Source organism: Myxocyprinus asiaticus, chromosome 4 (assembly GCF_019703515.2).
Source record: "Myxocyprinus asiaticus isolate MX2 ecotype Aquarium Trade chromosome 4, UBuf_Myxa_2, whole genome shotgun sequence".
NCBI classification, from domain to species: domain Eukaryota; kingdom Metazoa; phylum Chordata; class Actinopteri; order Cypriniformes; family Catostomidae; genus Myxocyprinus; species Myxocyprinus asiaticus.
In genome coordinates this window covers 41,913,666-41,936,449 of record NC_059347.1, presented here as the reverse complement: position 1 = coordinate 41,936,449, position 22,784 = coordinate 41,913,666, and the positions used below count along the sequence as shown (strand labels likewise).

The 22,784-nt window shown below is 40.2% G+C and overlaps 2 protein-coding genes across 3 annotated transcripts in view; one reads left to right on the top strand and one right to left on the bottom strand.

Annotated features, from left to right (window-relative positions):
* Positions 1–3,599: 3,599 nt before the first annotated feature.
* On the bottom strand, positions 3,600–17,624 carry LOC127432398 (tetraspanin-15-like). Of its 2 annotated transcripts, none has more exons than XM_051683431.1 (8): positions 17,313–17,624; positions 13,419–13,604; positions 13,237–13,311; positions 13,052–13,147; positions 11,667–11,783; positions 10,293–10,343; positions 9,687–9,803; positions 3,600–7,120 (listed from the first exon to the last, which is right to left on the bottom strand). In XM_051683431.1, the coding sequence occupies exons 1-8, from the start codon at positions 17,397–17,399 to the stop codon at positions 6,794–6,796; spliced, it is 1,056 nt and encodes a 351-aa protein (XP_051539391.1). In that variant the 5' UTR covers positions 17,400–17,624; the 3' UTR covers positions 3,600–6,793. The 2 variants fall into 2 exon arrangements, with proteins under 2 accessions (XP_051539391.1, XP_051539401.1); XM_051683441.1 differs by lacking the exon at positions 17,313–17,624 and adding an exon at positions 15,900–16,018.
* Positions 17,625–19,283: 1,659 nt separating this feature from the next.
* LOC127432406 (substance-P receptor-like) overlaps positions 19,284–22,784 on the top strand; it is a 54,905-nt gene continuing 51,404 nt past the window's right edge. The window contains exon 1 of the mRNA XM_051683454.1: positions 19,284–19,304. Coding sequence (XP_051539414.1) covers positions 19,284–19,304 — 21 coding nt within the window. The remainder of the gene's footprint in view (positions 19,305–22,784) is intronic.

Genomic DNA, 22,784 nt, shown 5'->3' with positions numbered 1-22,784 from the left:
AATAGATCACTGAATAATACCACAAATCTCTCTAAATTGTGTATGTACAGGTTTGAGATTGGGCCAGTTCTCATGCAATTTAACAGCAAATTACTGTAATTATTCTCCCGCTCATTTTTTCCTAAAGAATACAGCTTAATTTGACAGTACCATACTGTAAGCAGTTTCTACAATAAGGCACGGTGGAAAATACATCAATAATACTGTAAAAACAACAAAATTGACAGCAACATACTGTAAACAATATTTACAGTAAGTTGCAGTTGGAAATACAGCAATAATACGGTCAGAACAACAAAAATTATTTACAGTGTACATTCAAATCATCGTGCCAATTGGAAAGTTCATGAGTAGAATACAAAACATATTATTTCACTCACATATCAAATTATTAAGTTAAGGCCCGGAGAAAAAAGCTTTTAGAGTTTATAAGCTGTAAACAGACAAAGTGTCGTGGCCCCCTTCGGCATATCATGGCTATGTTTTGTGGTCCATTCTGGCCAGTTTCGCAGTAGGCCCACCGGGAAAAGTCCGCGTTCTCCCTATGGCCAGTCCGCCCCTGCATCAGGCTATGCCAGAGGTTCGACGCAGGAGTATAAATCAGCCTTTAGACTCAGTCACCTTTGAGATTTTTGGTGCAACTTTTTTCCATACAATGGAAGTGAAAGGAGACTTACACTCTGCCTAACATCTCCATTTGTCTTCCACAGAAGAAAGTTAGTCATATGGGTTTTGAACAACATGAGGGAGAGTAAATTATGACAAAATGTTCATTTTAGGGTGAACTATCCCTTTAACACACAATGGTGCTGATGAAAGAAGTGTTGTCACTTGTGGTTACTGCTGACCACTTTTGAGTGCAACTACAAGTGTAATAAGCTGAACTTTCACTTTTTCAAAAGAACATTTCTTCTTCTCATCATACTCAACTACTGTACATACCGAAATTCTCACCTGTTAAACATTTTTGTTCAAATTGCACCGGCCCTTGGCCAAGTTATCAGCTGTAAAATGGGAAACATTTCGAAGGACTTGGTTACCCTACCAAAAACTAAACAAAGGCTTAGAATCCATTTGTATTACAGTCACTCTGGGACCATTGCTAGCCCTATCGGTCAAGTGAATGTCTTCTGAAACATTCAACTTCTGTCAGAAGTTGCCTTTTAATGTTTGATGCAAAACTTGTGTCATACCATGTGTAAGGTTCATATTTCAAAGATCCCAGTTTCAGATCAACACTGATATATCTTCTTCCAGAGATGAAAGCATTTTAACCAAAACCCCCAAATCCCTGTTGAAGTGCTATCACTGATCTCGTTGAATTGACTGGTAAGATTCACAATCCCCACAGAAATAGAGGTTGTGGGATCATTATTTAGAGAAGATGCACAGCATTTTAAGCTGCTGCCGGAATAAGCCGTATTCCCCCTTGATTAGATACAAACAGCTCTGGCCTTTTAGCGATACACTTTCACAGTAGCAGCATCAAAATTACTGCCAGAAAATTTTGTTAAATAGGTCACGTAAAATTAAATGTCAATTTGAACCACACATCTTCTCCTCTGTATTGTGATCCAACCTGATGTTTTTGCCCTTGCTGGCTCACTAAAGTAAAAATAATATCATCATATCAACACAAAAGGAGATGTTAGGCAGAAGGTTAGCCTGCATCACCATTAGTTTTTTCACTGTACAGAAAAAAACTATGCAATAACAGTGAATGGTGAGGTCCACTTTTTGTGTTCCACAGAAGAAAGTTATTTAGGTTTGGAAAAACTTAAAAGGTAAGTTCACCCAAAAATGAAAATTCTCTCATCATTTACTCACCTTCATGCCATCCCAGATGTGTATGACTTTCTTTCTTCGGCTGAATACAAATGAAGATTTTTAGAAGAATATCTCAGCTCTTTTGGTTCATACACAATGCAAGTGAATGGGTGGCAAAATTTTGAAGCTCCAAAACAGCCTAATCTCACATAAAAACCGGCAAGTGTGTGCCAATTTTTCTTTAGCCGAAATCGGTATACATTGACCGATATGAAAACACTGCCCCCAGAGGCTAAAGCGGTAAGTGTTTCAGAGCATATAAACAAGTGTGACATCCCTTTATATCCAGGAGATTTTGCCAGAAGCCAGTTGTAAAAAATAACTGTTTTCAGCTAAACGGTGTAAAACAATGAAGAGAAACGCTTATTTTATTTAATCTACCCCCCAACCAAAACCCAAATCTAACCCTAACCATTAGTAGAGACAAAATGCAATGTTAGGGATAAAAATGCAACCTCCTTATCATGCTCGTGATTGTTTAAACAAACGTGATTACTTCCTTGTTTGAATGGATATTGAACTGTGGTCTCCCATGCAACTGACGCAACACGCTACCAGTCGTGCCACAAGGGAAAGTTATTATTGTTGAGTTGTTCCAAATATGTCAGATGGGAGATAGGGCATGTCAGTGAGTCGACAAACTGTTGCCGATCCTAGGGTAACGAAACTTTCGGAAACAGAATGCCGACTTCCCATGTGATCATGTTGTCCAAAATCCACATAAGGGCAACATAAAAGTACTCCAGACGACTCTGGTGGTTAAATCCATATCTTCTGAAGTGATATGATAGGTGTGGGTGGAAAACAGATCAATATTTAAGTTTCTTCTGTTCTGGTGATTCATGTTCCTCATGCATATCGCCCCCTACTGGGCAGGGAGAAGAATTTATGATAAAACATGACTTAAATATTGATCTGTTTCTCAGCCACGCCTATCATATCATGTATGAACACATGGATTTAACCACTTGATTCACAGGCGGGAAAGAAAATCAATTCTTAAAATCTACTTGAGTATTGCAATACTTCTGCAGTGCATCACTTCCTTCCCTCATCCTCTTTTGATGCACTCATTCATCTGTCTGCCAGAGAGAATAAAGAACTTGTCCTCAGACAGCCCCGAGATGGCAATTGTTAATTACTGTTATTAACACTATTATTATCATAATTATTGCCAGTGTGGATGCGTTTTGTTCCACGCTCTCAGCGCACAGAGTGTTATTTTCGGTGCTGCAGTTCATTTCCTCCCATTGAGGCACCCACTATAATTACTCATCATGCTAACTCTTGATGGCCATCACCATGAACAATGGTAGAGAGGTTGCAGAAAGATTATAAAGTGATCACTCTGCACAGGAATTAATATGATTGGATAGATGTGTTATGATGATGCACAGAAATCAACATCAATAAGACAATCATTAATTTGTCAAGAAGTTGCTGTCAGTGTTGTTACTTTTAATTTCTGAACTGTCCCTTTTTCAATTTTCCTAAAAGATGCATTTAGAACCTTTTCGAACTGTCTAGGCAACATTAATTCATAGAATAAATGGGACAGTCTTTTCGCAACATTCACTCATCAGAAAGACTTAAAAGCATGATTACTCACTAGCAAACAGTTTATATACTCAAGAGTACAGCTAGTCTCTGGACAGTTTCCAAGAACACATTGCATTTATCCAAAGGCCCAGTTTTCACAGCTCTGGTAATCGTAAAGGCTTGAGAGACTACATAATGCAAGATCAACAGGAGAGACATATTTAAAAGGTTAATTCAAGCACATTTTATTCAAAGTCACATTACTGTCACTACAAAACCAGAGCTACATTAGCTGGAGCAGAGCAGTCTATTTTGAACAACATCATCAAAAGGTATACAGTATTAGCAAAGAGGTGAGAACGTGAGGTATTCAAAATGACTGCATGCAACTAAAAGGTGGCTTAAATGCATTAATGGCAGTTGCATTATGACATCCTTCAAGCTAAACTTGTCAATTTGTTCCATCATCAAAAATCAAACAAAGATAAAACATGAACTCCACATTAGGACAGCACTTTACATCAACTAAACGTTAATTATGAGCATTATTTATAGACAAATTAAACTTCAAGTAGTGTTTAACACAAGGCCAGAACTTCCTTTAGTATTAAAAATCATTACTATAAATTACCTGTAAATCAAGGTGGCTATTCCAGAACAGCCTGAGGTACAGAGGGAACAAGCTTTTGGTGTACTTAAGGCAACACTGTCATAAATATTAGTTAACTCGTCATCTTACCAATAAGAAAGAATGCTAAAATTAAATGAAATGACAAAAACCACGAAAATCCATAATGTGGAGAAGGACCTGTCTGCAGCCTGCATAATGAGGTGGGGCTACATATGGGGCGTAGCTACACGTGTCGCCCCGCCTATAACAATCTCATTGGCTTGTTTATCTTTCATAGACATACATGATAGGAGATGTGGTCGTCGTTGCTGGTGTGTTATCATTGTTTGAGAGATACTGAATAGTTGAGCCAAACCATTTGATTACTTGTATGTGATATTCAATCCTAAATTCCATGGATTTTATTTCAAGAATGGCATAACAATTTTCATCAGTTCATCAGCCTCGTTTGCTATTGTTGATGGCATAAATTAAAACAACTAAATTATAACAACAACATTTTTTGATTTACAGATTTGAATGACAGCAGACACATCAACACAGTTTGTTCATCAGTCCAAGTGACTCAGTCCTACTACATTTGTTTGAAATGACACATGAGGTACTACAAAGTCACTTACGAGTCGTAGCACTAAAATCAAATTTATTTTTCCTAATTATTTCAACACTGACTACGACTGCATCAGAGTTGAATCTTCGCCATAGTAGGATTAGTAATTTTGCCCTCCGCTTTCAACACGACTGAAACAACAACAGGCTGCTCAGTCAGACTCCTACTACATCTGTTTGCAATGAACTGTGAGGTACAACACAATTTCATATCACTTACGAGCCAAAGCACTATAATCAAAATTATCGGGCTACACTATTTTAAAACGCATCTCCTATCATGTACACCAATAAAAGATGACTGAGCCAATGAGAGTAAGTTCTGCAAGCTGCAGCCAGGGATACTTGGAAATATACAACACACTAAACAGTAGATGTCTGTGCAGTGGTGTGGGGTGTAAAGATGATGTGTGAATGTGTACGGTTGTCCTAGCGACCGCGTTTTCTCCCACTCTTTTTTCCCAACTGATTTCCTGTTTTTTTCTCACCTTTTCTCCCCAATTTGGAATGCCCAATTCCCAATGTGCTCTAAGTCCTCGTGGTGGCGTAGTGACTCGCCTCAATCTGGGTGGTGGAGGACGAATCTCAGTTGCCTCCGTGTCTGAGACGTCAATATGCGCATCTTATCACGTGGCTTGTTGAGCACATTACCGTGGAGACTTAGCGTGAGTGGAGGCTTCATGCTATTCTCCGCGGCATCCACGCACAACTTCACCACACGCCCCACCGAGAGCGAAAACCACATTATAGTGACCCAATGTGACTCTACCCACCCTAGCAACTGGGCCAATTGGTTGCCTAGGAAGCCTGACTGGATTCACTCAGCATGCCCTGGATTCGAACTTGCGACTCCAGGTGTGGTAGTCAGCGTCTTTATTTGCTGAGCTACCCAGGCCCCCCCCATTTCCACTCTTAATATTTCCTTTAATATTACTTAAAATAATAGATACAAATGAATACAAATGTTTATTTCATCGCAGTGATTTGGTCACAGTGAATGTCGGGGAGTGCAGAGAAGAGTTTGATCCGGAGGCATGGTCTGCCGATCACACTCGTTCCCACTGCTCGGCAATGTTTGAGTGTAGATTGCATTATTGTATTACCAATATTGTAGTAACCATGTTTTTTGGCAGAAACCATAGTTTTAATGCAATTAACCATAGTGTTAGTACAGTAATATGGTGGTAATATAGTAACCATGGTTAATTTTGTGGTTACTGTAAATATACAAAAATACCATGGTTACTGCAGTAAAACAAAGTTTATTTTTTTCTAAGGTAAAGGTTAAGGTAAGGTTTAGGAGTAGGGGTTAATGTAGTGTGTCTGTGGGACTCTAAATAAACACAATAAACATAATGCAGTGATGCCCACATTGTATGTTAGCATTTAAATATGGTTGCAAATATTATCTGACACTATTTGCACCAGGGTGCAATTAGTATCTACCATTATTTGCACCAGGGTTGGGGTGCAAATAATATATGCCACTATTTACACCGGGGTGTAAATAGCATATACCATGATATGCACCAGGGTGCAAATAGCATTTGCCTTAAAAAAAAAAAATGCACATGTCAAACTTTATAGAAACAATGCATCTACTTGTGATGAAAGCACAGCTTCATCTGACAGTCACACCATTTATAAGGATTTTCAAAGCTACCAATTTTTCCCTGAATTGATTGAAGTACAGGCATAAGTTACATTTAAAATGATAAATTATTTAAAAAATAACAAATGATTGATTGCCAATAATTAATAATGTCCCTTATATAAATTGACATATTTAAAACAATATGACCATTAAAACAAGTCAAACGCCCTTAACCCTTTAAAGACACAGAATTAATAAAAATTATGTGAAAAATAACTGATTATGTAAACAGCATTTTGAAGTGATATGTTCTTAAATGTTAGATTAATACAAGCCTGTGGAGGTCTCTGTACTACCAAGATTTCCTCAGTTACCAAATGTTTTACACAAACCTTTCCAAATTCAGTGCCATATCATCTTAATTAAAATTATTAAATGTTGGTTGGTTCATGCCAATTTTACCAACACATAGTGCAACTAACAACTCTCTATCGCAATGCACAGTGCAAAAGGGCAAACCTTACGTACAAATCACAATAAAAAAAAAAATAAAAAAAAAAACTGAAAATGCAACCTCGTTTTCTGTGTGGTTGTTAAGCTTGATTGTCTACCTCATCCATTCCCATGGCTGACTCGACTCCTTGGCTCTCCTGCTGGGAATGTGTGAGAGGTATTTTGGACTGCTCTTGTTCCAGGTCGAAAGGGATGGGGTCTGGAGACCAGGTGTCAGGCTCTGCTACAGGTACAGGCAGGTAACCTCCATCCCGAGGTAGACACATACACCAACCAGCCCCCGAGAGGTCTAGATCGCTGTATTTAAATCCAGCATGTTTCAGGATCTTGAAGTCCACCATATCTACAGACTCACTCATTTCCACCAGAAGATTCCAGAAGACACAGCTAAGAAGTATACCCAGAAGCTATGGAGAGACATTGAAATTTAAAGGAGTCAGAAATGCCTTAAGAAGAATTACTCTCATTATATGCATCCAGTTAAAACTACATTGGACTTCACAGCAAACTGCACCCTGTTTGTGAGTGCAACAAAAAGGATATTTCTCATCGCACATTTAAGGATTTTTTAAATATACTGTAAGTCTTAAGCCCAAAGTATACTTCAGTTTTTTTTTTCACGTGTGCTAGCATATACGTACAGTCGAAAGCTCTAGGCTTTCAAATTATACTCTATGCCATGACATATTGAACTATTTCTCTTCAGGGGTTTACACATAAATGTCTTTATAGTCTTTTAGACTATTATAGTCTACGCGCTACTGATGTGCACATCCACTGCTGTTGTTTCCACCTTTGTCTCCTGTTGTTCACCTGCTTTTACATCATCTTCTTGCATTTCTTTGTGAAAGCAACAGCCCAACAGTGAGTGTTGCCACCTTGTGGAACCATTAATAAGTGCAAAAAAATTACAGGCGCATGCACAGACTATGCATACGGAATATGCGCGATTAGAATAAAATTGGGCCACACGCATGCGGCGCATGAGCACTCTGCCGATGAAATTTACATCACCGTCCTGGTCGCATACACTAGCTTAACCGTAAAACAAAAGTAAACTTTAGGCTTTAGAGGCCATTCACACTGAGCGCATGTACGAACTTTGACAGTTGTGCCATGTCTTGCTGTTAATCAGCGTCTCACGCAGGAGTATGGCATTTTTAGATACCGTGTCAGGTTAAAAGGAACAGCAATTTTTCAAAACACGTCTCGAGTCACCTGCATTCTGCTCTATTTGTTGCGCTGCATCTAGTTTTTGTAGCATAACACGCAAAATAAAGCACAAAAAAAAAAGAGCCTGTTAAATTGTAAGGGAGAGTGGAAAATGGTAATGAAAAAGTTAATTATGTTTTTGGGGCAAAAAACATCTTTACTAACATTATAAGAGGACCTTTGGGGAAAAAATAAATAATTGATTATATAAGTAATTATATAGCTATAGCTAAATATAGCTAAAATAAGGTCACAGATCCAGTCTAGCCTACCACTGGTAATTTTTCAAAGCAAATCCATATTTTTTACCACTTTGTAAAATATCTAAATATATCAAATAACAATACTGCTAACATTTTAAAGGAACAGTTCACCCAAAAATGAGTTTTCTCTCATCATTTACTCACCCTCAGGCCATCCCAGATGTGTATGACTTTCTATTTTCTGCTGAACTCAAAAGATTTTTTAGAAGAATATATCAGCTCTGTAGGTCCTCACAATGCAAGTAAATGGTGACCAAAATTTTGAAGCTCCAAAAGCACATTAACACAGCATAAAAGTAATCCATACGATTCCAGTGGTTAAATCCATGTCTTCAGAAGCGATATGATAGGTGTGGGTGAGAAACAGATCAATATTTAAGTAATTTTTTACTATCAATCTTCTTTTATTTATTTATTTATTTTTATTTTTTTTTTTTTGTGGTGATTTGCATTCTTCATACATGGGGTGGCTCAGTGGGTACCACTGTTGCCTCACAGCAAGAAGGTCCTGGGTTCAAGTCCTGGCTCAACTGGGCCTTTCTGTGTGGAGTTTGAATGTTCTCACCATTTCCTCCAGGTGCTCTGGTTTCCCCCACAGTCCAAAAAAAGACAGTTAAGTTAATTGGAGACCTTAAATTGCCTGTAGGCGTGAGAGTGTGTCTGTATGTTGCCCTGTGATGGACTGGCCACCTGTCCAGAATGTTTCCCTGCCTTTGGCCTGAGACAGCTGGGATAGGCTCCAGCACTACCCACAACCCTCATAGGACAAGCAGTCAGTTATAGAAGATGGATGGATGTCATTCTTCATACATGTCACCACCTACTGGGCAAGGAGGACAATTTAGAGTAAAAAAGCTTTTGAAACTTCCAAATTTTCATACCCATTCACCTGCATTGTCAGGACCTACAGAGCTGAAAGTTTTGGGTGAACTATCACTTTAAGGCAGAACGTTAACACTTAAATGCATACTGTGATTTATTGCACAGGTTCTCCTTCACACACACTCCATATTTGTGTAAGTGGTCTGTTCCTCTGCTCTAATTAGAGGATTAATGTTTAAATGGAGGAATTTTGCAGCACAGCCTTGGGGCTCCATTTAATGCCACCTTCTTCCTCTCTTAGTAGAGGGCCAGCTGTGTCAGAAAGAGAGGGTTACAGGAAAAAGACAGTAATTACAGGAAAAAGTTTTCAGTTTGCCCTTTAGGAAAATTGGGCACAAAATTCTCATGCACCCCTCTTTAGTAATTTGCATCTGGTTAGTGCAGATGCGCATTTTTTATAATTTATTGTTTGGCAAAGGAGCCTCTAATGAGGGAAGAGTCAAACAGAATAGGTGGTAGGCAATCAAAATGGAAATGTGGCATGTCGAGGGAGAGCGAAAGTGCAGAATTAAAAGTAAAAGATGGAGAGATACATCTAATTGAGGACAAGATGATACAGGAGATCAACAGAATGCAAAAGAGGGAAAGTTAGGCAGGGAAAGTACGATCTTACAACCTGTGGTAGCCCGATGGCACAGCAAATTCCAATTGTAGCACCAATGTTGTCACCCATCCACAGATTCACAGCATGGATACAGCCACGCACATGGATTATACCATCTAAAGTTTCACGCTGCAGTAAAGAGAAAAATAAATTAAATTAACATAGGTACAGGGGAGTATTGATTCTCTGAAGGAAACAAGGACATCATCACAGTAAGAGGCCATAATAATGGCATGATGGCATAGCTGGTGCTTGTAATGGCTCTGATGTGATTTGGTCAGGTTTTATCTACTGAGTAAACAACTAAATGAAACCACCATTACAGATGATTGCGCTTGAAATGGCTATTGGAGGTTTTTGTTTTCCTATCACAGCTTTTCTAAAGATAACTTCATAGAAACGTCTGGCAATGGTTCTATCTCCAAAAGTGTTACTTGATAAAAAGAACAAAGGTGAGCATTAAGTAAATTATAGAAGCCATTACACATCAGTCACCATTTGCTAGTTACTTGCTATTGCTACCTTTGTGTTCGGGTAAATGAAACCCCAGAGAGGTAATAATTCTCTGCTTTGAAAAGGATGAATCAATTTGAAATGTCCATTTGGTGTTCCACTCACCTGCTGATTGAGAGTTTTGTAGCCACAAAGTGTGTTGACAACTTCTCCAACCTGATGGAAAAATACATACAACTCTCTTGTGAAACACTACTGAGTTTGTATTATGTATCTATATATTTTTTTAATGAAAACCCAGATGAAAACCCTTAGAGAGATAATCTGATCCCTGGTCATTTAGATGCTGTTTGTGTAGAAGAGTGCTGGCTGAGTGTAAAAGTTGTGTTCTGATGCCCTCATGCTGAATCTCATATTGCAGAATTCCATAAGGACAGCACAGTCTTATAACCATATGAGTGCCATTTAAGTGATGGAATCTGTAATAGGACTGATAAGCAGGGAGCCCATCTAATCAGATTACAAATAGACTGCCTGCTCCCAAAAGCCTGGTCCAATTACTCTCATACATTTTGCACCATGAGACCTTTAACCTGTTTTCCCCTCCGTTTCTCAATATATATATATATGAAGAGGGAGGATATCAGCTTCCAGAAGCCATGTTATATGATAAACATCCGTCATTAATGGATCAAGAGAATTATGTTTACTGAACAAAATAGCATTCGTTTATTAAATGTTTTGGCTAATTTGATGATGCTTTCAACTACTAATGTGAGTGTAGTATTCTGTGGTCCTCATTTAGTTCTGATTTCCCCCCTAAAATCAGATCAGAAAACAACAAAAAAGTTGGCAGATTCTGTCTGGGCTTAGTAATAACCCTAAGTACCCTCTACAAATTTGACAAGATTGAACTTGTTAAGGAAAACATGTCTAAGCCCAATATTCTAAAAACAAATTAAGCCTGATATTAAATTGAGACAAAAATAGAATAAATCTAGTTTTGTAATAAGAAAGGACTAAATAAAGAGGAATATTCTGAAGAAGATGTTTTGTTGATCTTTCAGTATTGGCCTGGGAAGGCCTGTACTCTCTCAAATCATATCGAGCTGTCATTCCATTAAGACAACAGTGCATTAGTGTCCAATCAACATTCATTAACTAAGAGAGAGACAGAGAGAAAGAGAGAGAGGCGGTCATAAACATTAAAGGGGAACTTATGGAGAAGAGGGCAGGCTAACTGAATCCTCTCAGTCATGACGCACTCTCCTCTGACTCAGATCACTACTCATGTAGAACAGCATTTTCTAGACAGCACTCTAAACCCCCCAGAAAAAAAGCTCAGAAATCAGCTCCCTGCACTCAGAGACCTGTGGGTCAGACCGCCATCCACTGCATAAATACGCATTCTTTGGGAATGAGACTGGCAAGAGAGGCAAAATCATGAAAAATGTTCTGTGGCGTGGGCCTTCTCATCAGACTCCTGGGGATGCACTGATTAATGTATCATGACTGGGAGAAGTGAACAGAATGACTAACACTTTGACGGATGCAGCAGGTGTAAGGAACGCCACAGGCCAAAGGACTAGTGCCATTGCAGAAGTGGTACTGGTTTACTTCCCAATCCTTATACTCATCTCCCCCACAACAAGAAAACTGCAAAGACAAAGTGATGGAAAACAATAGCACAAACAGGGGAATTTTAATTATAATTTGAGTGATAGTTTTGGTACAAATAAAATATTGTAAACAGAATTTCTTGACATAATATTTTTATAAAAATACTTTCCAGTTCTACATTATACATAATTATATATACAGTACAATTTACAAGATACAGTTCTACTCAGCAGTCATTGAGTCTGTCCTCTGCACTTCAATAACTGTCTGGTTTGGTTCAGCTATGAAATCAGACATCAGAAGACTACAAAGGATAGTTTGGACTGCTGAGAGGATTATTGGTTGCCCCCTGCCCTCTCTTCAAGAACTATACACTTCCAGAGTGAGGAAAAAGGCTGGAAAAATCACTCTGGACCCCACTCACCCTGCTCACTACCTTTATGAACTGTTGCCTTCTGGCCGACGCTTCAGAGCTCTGAGCACCAGAACCGTCAGGCACAGGAACAGTTTTTTCCCTCAGGCTATCCATCTCATGAACAGTTAAAACTGCCCCATTGAGCAATAATTATGTGCAATTCACAGTCTAGTCTTTTTATATTTATCAAACACATCCAACCTCTTCTGCCATTACATTCCCTTACACTGTATATAACAGATTTGTATTTAGATTTGCACTATGTATGTATGTGTGTATATGTGTGTATATACATATGTGTGTTTGTGTATCTATATATATATATATATATATATATATATATATATATATATATACACACACAAATATATATATATATATATATATATATATATATATATATATATATATAGTCTTATTGTGTATTCTATATATACTTTATTTTCTATTCAATTTTTATTTATATATTTTTATACAATTTTTTTATTATTATCCATGTCTTGTTGCTGTTTTGTATTGTTGTGCACTGGAAGCTTCTGTCACCAAGACAAATTCCTTGTATGTGTAAGCATACTTGGCAATAAAGCTCATTCTGAATCTGAATTATTATAACTATAATACTAATTAATAATAATATAATATAATTATTTTACTTTTTACAATAATTATTATAAAGACTTATGAGCATTTATATTAGAAGCGACCATGTTGCTACATCTGCCATGAGAAATTTGTGGATCTTTGTGCAATCAGAATGGGGATTTTAATTGATGTAAACTATACATTTATCCTGGAAATGATGGGCATTATTTATTGCTGACTTATAGTAGTCAGTTTTATTATCAGTATATAATCCCATAGGTTTCAGTAATAAAACAAAGTAAACAACCTTCTCTTGCACATAGTCCAATATGTTTTTGAAGTCCAGGTCATCATAGTAGTGCTTGATTCCCTCTCGTATATTGTTCTGAAACAACTTGATTGTCTAAGGACACAGAAAAATTGAATTCATTAGCACAGCGCCTTAAAACACAAAATCCCCATCGCTCCCTCCAACTGTTCCCCATATCTTACCGTCTTTTCAAAGATGAGGGCAATGATGAGGGCAAGAGCCTGGAGAGCCAGCAGAACACAGAGCACGCACAGGAACTGCATGGAAATGTTTACTTTTAGCAGAGCACAATATATCCTTGGATAAAATGGTAGTAGGGATCTCCCTTAAATTAACACACACATATGCTCAGTAAAACCCTCACCATATGCAGCAGAGTCTTGTTGTCCCTGAGGGAGCCCACCATACCCATCACGGACACTGTGAACATGACAAGACCCAGCAGTATGAGGACTACAGCAGGAGCCAGAAACACACCCTCCAGGGTCCGATTCTTCTGCCTTTCCACTTCTGCATACACTCCAATACTTAGCACACACAGACCTAGTAACTGAGAGGACAGGGACAGTGGTAGGACTGATAAAACATCTCTAATAGTCACAGCAGTTTACAATTTTTATAAAATTATGTTTGCAGAATTAGAACTATACATATAATAAAGATGTGTGAACTTCTGGTTCAAAGGTAAGTCTTTGATTTTAGTATCAACTGGTATCAAACTAAATGATGATGACTCATTTGGGTTCCTCACATTAATCACTGTATGACAGACTTAATTCTCAAAGCACATAGTTAAAACTCACAAACAATGTCAATGGAATCACGCAAATCATAAATAAGATTGATGTACCAAGCTTAATATCAGTTTGTATCTGAACAAAAGAATATATTAGTACAAGGCACCCTTATTGAAACCACTTAATTTCCAAATTACTTTCCTGACTGTTTTTCCTGGACGGTTAATTTAACATGTCTGGTTGGCTGATAAACTTTATCATCTGCCAGTTTCAGTTTCCTGACAACCTCAATTAATTTTCTTTTCATTTACAGATGGTGGTATTCACAGATGTACCTGTCTGGTAAAGCAAGTGTAAAGACTACAAGCTGAGCTTAAGAGAAGAGATAGGGACAGAAAGATGAGAGAGAGAGAGAGAGAGAAAGAGAGAGAGAGAACTGGAGAGTATCCTGAGAGGCTTTTCTGCTTGTATCATCCGGTTTCTGAAACTCTAATAGTAAAGATACTCCTGTAAGGCACTGATTTATTGCATTTCTTCTGAGAAGACAAAATGCTCGTGATAGTGGGTTTAATAGAATAATGGGTTTTCCTATTGCCAAAACTTTACAAATTAAAGTTTATGGTGTTCTTTGACTCAATATCATAATCATAACCTATTCTGGTAAGACAACACACCATTTAGCCAACTAAAAAAACTGATTGAAACCTAAAAGGTGATATTTCAGAACAAGGCAAAAATAATTTAAAGGAATAATTCACCCCAAAATTAAAGTTCTCATAATTTACTCACCCACCAGCCTGATCTCACATAAAAATCAGCATGTGTGTGCTGATTTTTCTTTAGTCGAAATCGGTATACGTTGACCAAAATTGAAAACACTGCCTCTAGAGGCTAAAGCGGTAAGTGTTTCAGAGCATGTAAACAAGTGTGATATCCATTTTTTCCCAGGAGAGGTTGCCAGAAGCCAGTTATAAAAATAATTGTTTTCAGCTGAACAGGGTGTAAAACAGTGAAGAGAAATGCTTTTTTTTTTTTAATCTACCCCCCAACCAAAACCCAAATCTAACCCTAACCATTAATAGAGACAAAATGCAATGTTAGGGTCAAAAATGCAACCTCCTTATCATGCTCGTGATTGCTTATACAAATGTGATTACTTCCTCATTTGATTGGGGATTGAACTGTGGTCTCCCATGCAACTGATGCAATGCGCTATCAGTCAAGCCATGAGGGAAAGTAATCACTGTTGAGCCGTTCCAAATATGTCAGATGGATATAGGGCATGTCAGTAAGTCAGCATACTGTTGCCGATCCTAGGGTAATGGAACTTTCAGAAACAGCATGCCGACTTCCCGTGTGATCATTTTGCACCCACATGCATGCTAAGATGTGTATGACTTTCTTTTGCTGAACACAAACAAAGATTTTTAGAAGAATATTTCAGCTCTGTTGGTCCTCACAAGTGAATGGCTACCAAAATTTTAAAAGTTATCCATAGGATTCCAGTGGTTAAGTCCATGTCTTCAGAAGCCATATAATAAGTGTGGGTGAGAAACAGATCAATATTTCAGTCTTTTTTTTACTATCAATCCCCACTTACACATTCTTCTTTTGTTTTTGGTGATTCACATTCTTCGCGCAGATCACCACCTACTGGGCACGGAGTAGAATTTATAGAAAAAAGGACTTAAATATTGATCTGTTTCTGACCCACGCCTATCATTTAGCTTTTGAAGATATAGATTTAACCACTGGAGCCATATGGATTACTATTATGCTGCCTTTATGTACTTTTTGGAGCTTCACATTTTTGGTACCCATTCACTTGCATTGTGATGACCTACAGAGCTAAAATATTCTTCTAAAAATTTTTGTGTTTAGCAGAAGATATAAAAGTCATAGGCTACAAATCTGGGATGGAATTAGTGTTTGTAAATGATGAGAGAACTTTCATTTTTGGGTGAACTATCCATTTACACTGGTGGCCAAAGGTTTGGAATAATGTACAGAGTTTGCTCATATGGAAAGAAATTGGTACTTTTATTCACCAGAGTGGCATTTAACTGATCACAATGTATAGTCAGGACATTAATAATGTGAAACCTTACTATTATAATTTGAAAAACATGTTCCGAACTTCTTCAAAGAGTTCTCATCAAAAAAATCCTCCACGTGCAGCAATGACAGCTTTGCAGATCCTTGGCATTCTAGCTGCCAGTTTGTCCAGATACTCAGGTGACATTTCACCCCACACTTCCTGTAGCACTTGCCATGGATGTGGCTGTCTTGTCGGGCACTTCTCACGCACCTTACAGTCTAGCTGATACCACAAAAGCTCAATAGGGTAAAGATCCATAACACTATTTTCCAATTATCTGTTGTCTAATGTCTGTGTTTCTTTGCCCACTCTAACCTTTTCTTTTTCTGTTTCAAAAGTGGCTTTTTCTTTGCAATTCTTCTCATAAGGCTTGCACCCCTGAGTCTTCTCTTTACTGATGTACATGAAACTGGTGTTGAGCGGGTAGAATTCAATGAAGCTGTCAGCTGAGGACAAGTGAGGCATCTATTTCTCAAACTAGAGACTCTGATGTACTTATCCTCTTGTTTAGTTGTACAGCTGGCCTTCAACAGCTCGTTCTGTCCTTGTTAGAGTCAGTTGTCCTTTGTCTTTGAAGACTGTAGTGTACACCTTTGTATGAAATCTTCAGTTTTTCTGAATGACTGACGAGTTTCTAGAGAAAGCTGTTTCTTTTTTTGCCCTTTTTCACCTAATAATGACCTTAAGACATGCATATTGTGGCAACTCAAAAACAAACACAAAGACAATGTTAAGCTTAATTTAACGAACCAAATAGCTTTCAGCTGTATTTGATATAAGTGATTTTCTAGTACCAAATTAGCATGATTACTCAAGGATAAGGTGACGGAGTGATAGCTGCTGGGAATGGGGCCTGTCTAGATTTGATCAGAAATGACTTTTTTATGTGATGATGCTGTTTTTTACATCAGTAATGTCCTGACTATACTTTGTGATCAGTTGAATGCCACTTTGGTGAATTAAAGTACCAATTCCCTTCCGAAACAGCTAAATCTGTACATTATTCTAAACTTTTGGCCGCCAGTGTAAATAACATGTATATGTCACGGTCATTTTATGATTATTACAAATAGTCTGCAAAATTACTATAACCATCATAAACCAATAAATACTGTCCTTCAGTAGAATGAGACATTTACACCAGTTTAATCTGCTGTAGCAATAACAGCGTCCTGCACTTTTAAGTCTGTCAGCTACACATTAACTTGCCTTTGCTGAGCCACAAAGCTAAACCGAGACGGAAAATAAAGTGAAGGTTAAAAAAATGCCAGAATCACTAGGTAAAGACGATATTTTACGATGACTTATTAACACTGCCTATAAATTCAATACAAAACAGCGTATTCATTAGGGCGCGTGCGTGTAGGAGGGAGAAGCAAAACAAAGCAGGCTAGGGCAGCTTTCATTTTAAGCGCTTACTTACCGAGAAGAGCATTGAATAGACATTTAGAGAGAACTTCACGAAATAATAGAAGTGAATGGTTTTCCTCCATTCTTCGTAGGACGGCATGGTGACAGCATTAACTGAGTTCAGCCTGCGCCTTCCATTCAGATATTATAAGACGATGCCGCTAATACTCAATGAGCCTTTGTTCTTAGAGAGAAGACAGATATTAAGACGCATGTGAATGCCCCATGATCACTTCCTTCGAGAGTTCAATTTTGCTGTCTACTTGTTTTTAAGAACACATGAGCAGTTGTAAAGTGTAAGGCAAACTCTTATCCCAATAACAACTTCCGCACCACCAAAACAACATGATGTACTGGGCAAATCCTTTAAAGGGCCAGCAGAGATTTAATAGATAGATAGATAGATATTCCTCTGAAGCTCTTTCCTTACGAACCAGTGATAACATGATGAGTAACTGATAACATGTAATCTGGATTACAACCCTAGTTCCGAAAAAGTCTGGACCTTATGAAAAATGCTAATAAAAACAAAAAGGAGTGATTTGTCAATTATATTCACCCTTTGCTATATTGAAAGCACTACAACTGCACATTATATGATGTTCCCTTATGACTCAGTACACTTGACATTGCGTTTATTAACGCATATGGGGAGTGCCTTCTTACACGACCTAGTTGAAACCTCTCTACAATAATGCCAATATTCAAATATTGGCTATGGTTTTTGAGCCCTGCCTGTTTTGGCGCGAAACTGTCCGCTATAAAAACAGGTGCGCAAACACCATTTCCTCAGAATTTCTTCCTTCAAGACAGCAATCATCTCTTGTCTAGAAGCCCTATACCCTTCGCTGTCGATATATACGAATCATTCCTCCTCGCTGCTTGACGCTTCGCTGGTGAATGGGCCTCAGCATCCTGATTCCCCGCAACGCTTCGGCAGGTGTTGTGTATCCTTACAAAGCAATTGTATATTGTGTGATATAAATATATATTTATATCACACAATATACATCACATTTATATCTAAAAGTGTCACAAACGTGTTCGCGTCTTTTTAAAGATGTCCTTCCGTAAGTGTTCCTTTTGCGAGAGGCACATCCCGCCGTCAGATCAGCATGAGAGCTGTGTTTAGTGTCTGGGCCGCGTCCACGCAGAGTCAGCTCTCATGGAGACAGACTGTCCTCAATGCGAGGGCACGAGTCTCAAGACGCTTTGCACGCAAATTGCCCTCTTTCTGAGGGACGATTCAGCCTCGTGCCCTCCCACCCGCCTCTTCTGTGATACCCGAGGATTCACACGAGGAGGCACAGCGGGGCCACGAGATCAAGCAGGATGAATTTGAGGTGGTTCTCATGCTGGCACATGCCCGCGAGCCCCTCAATCTCCACGAAGCACATTTTCTGTTACGCTACATGCGAGACGAGCTCCGGCCCTCTGAAAGAATGCGCAGCCTTGTCTCGTTTAGCGGTTCTAACGCTGTGGATGATAATGACGATGTCATGTCTCTCGCTGCATCAGGCAAGTGGTCTGTGGATGATGCTGACGCCCCTTCCCCAGCGAGGGCAGAGGAATATGCACGCACCACTGACAGGGAGATGCTCCACATCCTTACAGGGTGGTCGAAGAGCTTAACTTTGAGTGGTCTCCCCCAGAGGAACCTAAACAGTCTCACCTCAACGAGTGGTTCCTGCAGTCCGGACACCGTCAAGTGGTCGCATTTCGCAAATCTGCCCTATTCTTCCCCAAAGTTCATAACGAACTGTCTAAGTCCTGGCATGTGCCCTTCTCAGCACGCTTGTGCAGTGATGCCATCCTCTCTAATGTGGATCACGGGAAAGAAAACGGTTATGCCCAACTACCCCCTGTGGAGGAGGTGGTAGCGGAACACCTCTGCCCAACGAGTAACAGGGCGTGGAAATCACACCCAATACATCCTTCCAAGCTGTGTTGACAAACATCCGCACTGGCTGGAAAAGCTTACTCAATGGCAGGACAAGCTGGATCAGCACTCCACGCAATGGCGGTGCTGCAGGTATTTCAAGCCAAGCAAATGGACGAGCGAGGCTTCGATCCAGAGACATTCAAAGAGCTCCGCACCGCTACAGACTTAGTGCTGCGTGCCACGAAAGTCACTGCGCAGGCCATCGGCAAGCCCATGGGCAACCTGGCAGTTCTGGATCAACATATATGGCCGATCCTCACAGAAATGAGTGATAGGGAAAAAGCTACTCTGTTGGATGCTCCAGTGTCTCCAGCCGGCCTCTTTGGCGGCTCTCGGGAAAGGAATATTGTTGTTCACAGTATTGTTCAAAATGTTGTTTCTGTGTCTTGCACTCAAATAAATGCAATAAAAAATGCAATGAATGCAAAAAAGAATACTGCGCTCGTTGCACATGCACGAGACGCTCACACATTCTCAATAAAGAGCCCTTTTCCTCTTCAAAGCACACACATTATGCGCAACCGCTTCCCTATAATGAATGACGCATTATATCATATGGTGAGCAAACCAAATGCGGACGCAGACGCGTGGCAAGCCCTAACGGGTATTTCAGAATGGGTGCAAAAAAACGATTGAACATGGTTATATGATCATGGTATATATGACACGCAGGCCACCCCATTTCAATGGCGTTCTGTCTTCCACGGTTTCGTCTGAAGATGTGCCAGTGTTACGAAATACACAATCTCCTCGTGAAAAGTGCGATAGAGGTTGTGCCAAATTGTCAAACCCAAAAAAGTTTTTACAACCATTATTTTCTTGTCCCAAAGAAAGACGGCAGGCTTTGGCCGATCCTGGATCTGAGACATTTGAATCGTGCACTCACAAAGCGGCCATTCAAAATGATTACTCAGAAACTGATCTTATTGCCACACGATTGGTTTGTGACGATAGATCTGAAGGATGCGTACTTTCATATCCAAATTGTACGACATCACAGGATGTTTTTGAGATTCGTATTCCAGGGAACTGCATATCAATTCAAAGTCCTGCCCTTCGGACTGTCTCTGGCTCCTCACACATTCACAAAGTGCATCGATGCGGTTCTCGCCCCTCTGAAACTGAGCGGCGTGCACATCTTGAACTACCTCGACAATTGGCTGTTACTTGCACAATTAGAGGCTCTGTTATGCCAGCACAGAGACTTACTGCTTCAACATCTAAACAGCTTGGGCCTAAATGTAAACTAGGCGAAGGGCACACTCTCCCCCAGCCAACAAATCTCCTTTTTGGGAGTCCGCCTCAACTCCACGAGCGGGCATGCGCACCTCACGAGCGAGCGTGTTCAGGCCATTCTACAGTGTCTGTCTCAGTTCAAACTGTGGAGAACACTTCCACTGAAGCTGTTTCAAAAAGCATTGGAGTTTATGGTGGCGGCACCCATTAGGTCTCTTACACATGAGACCGCTTCAGTGCTGGCTCGAGTGCCATGTGCCATAGCATGCTTGTTGCCAAGGGCGCACGCACATCTCTATATCCCACCGCTGTATAGCTTCTTTAGCACCCTGAACAGCTCCTGCCTTTTATCAGTGAGGTGTCGCACTGGGGCAGGTTGTCAGGTGGAAAGTGGTGACTATGGATGCTTCCAACTCAGGTCGGGGGGCGGTGTGCGATGGTGCTCGACTTTCGGCATCTGGACAGGTGCGAAGAAAGCATGGCACATCAACCACCTAAAGCTACCGGCTGTATTCCAAGTCTTAAAGGCTTTTCAGTCAGAAATAGCAAACTGTCATGTCCTGGTTCGCTCAGAAAACATGACAGTTGTGACATATATAAACCGCCAAGGCAGAATTAATTCACCGCCACAGTTGAGACTGACGCATCACCTCCTCCTATGGAGCGAGTGTCATCTCCTCTCCTTGAGAGTGACATATGTCCCAGGCCACCTGAATTACGGCACGGACCTATTGTCATGCCAAGGGGTGATACCGGGCGAATGGAGACTTCATCCTCTAACTGTATTGAGGATTTGGGAAATATTCTGCAAAGCAGAAATCAATCTATTTGCCTCAGTGGGGAATACCCACTGTCCCCTCTGGTACTCAAAGTCCCAAGCCCCGCTGGGAGCGGACGCAATGGCCCACAAATGGCCGGCAAAATGCAAATATGTGTTTCCCTCGGTGAGCCTGATTCACTCTGTCATATGCAAAGTCAGAAAGGACAAGGAAATGATTCTATTGGTTGCGCCGAAATGGCCCAACCAGCCATGGTTTCCAGAAATGATAGAGATGCTGTACAGTTCGCCATGGGAAATACCGCTGACGAGGGATCTACTCTCTCAGGCGCAAGGCACAATCTGGCATCTCCAGCCCAAGCTGTGGAACCTGTATGTGTGGCCCCTGAATGGAGTGCGCTAAACGTGCCAGAACTGACTCATTCAGTCATGAACACCATTTTACAGGCCAGAGCACCATCTACAATATGCCTCTACACGCTAAAATCGAAGATGTTCACTGATTGGTGTCTCTCACCTGGCAAAGATCCAATAAACTGCCCCATACGTGAAATTCTTATATTTGTTCAAGAGCGATTAGAGGCAGGACTCACTCCATCAACGCTCAAAGTGTATGTGGCGACTATATCTGCGTATCACGCACATGAAGCTGGCGCCATAGGCAAGCATGATTGACATAAAGTTCCTTAAAGGAGCAAGGAGATTAAACCCACCTCGGCTGGCTACAGTCCCTACTTGGGACTTAACTTTAGTCCTAAAAGCACTCACAGGGCCCCGCCTTCGAGCCTTTGGACTCTCCGTTAAAACCGCACTACTGCTGGCTCTGGCCTCAGTAAAACGGGTTGGTGACTTGCATGCACTATCAATCGACAATTCATGTCTGGAGTTTTGCCCTGGTCTTGCCACTGTCAAACCCAGAAAAGGCTATGTGCCTAAGGTCCTAACCACGCCCTTCAGAGCACAGGTGGTTCACCTTCAGGCCTCCTTCCCTCCTCCATTTAATTCGGTTGAGGAACAATCACTGCATTTGTTATGCCCTGTGCAGGCGTGTCTGATCAGAGTGTCTGATCAGCTCTTTATATGCTATGAAGGACGCATGAATGGAAAGTCCGTCCCCAAGCAAAGACTTTCTCACTGGATTGTCGATGCAAATGCCCTGGCTTATGAGTCACAGGGTAAGACTTAAAGCACACTCAACTAGAGGCATGGCCTCCTCATGGGCATGGACGAATGGTGTGTCCTTACAAGACATATGTTTTGCAGCAGGATGGTCTTCTCAAAACACATTCGCAAGGTTTTACAACCTAGACATAACGTCTCTCTCTTCACAAGTCTGCTTGCTGTTCTTTGGCCAAATATATACTGTACTTATGCTCCTCCCTTTAAGGATGAGCTCCCCATCTTTTTACACAACTGCCTGCATCCTACTGGGTTCGTGAAGGAGTTAATTCATACTATATGACTATAGTTTATATATTCATTCTAAGTGCTCCCCTCCTGACCCAACATGAGGGTCACTCACTGCAGCA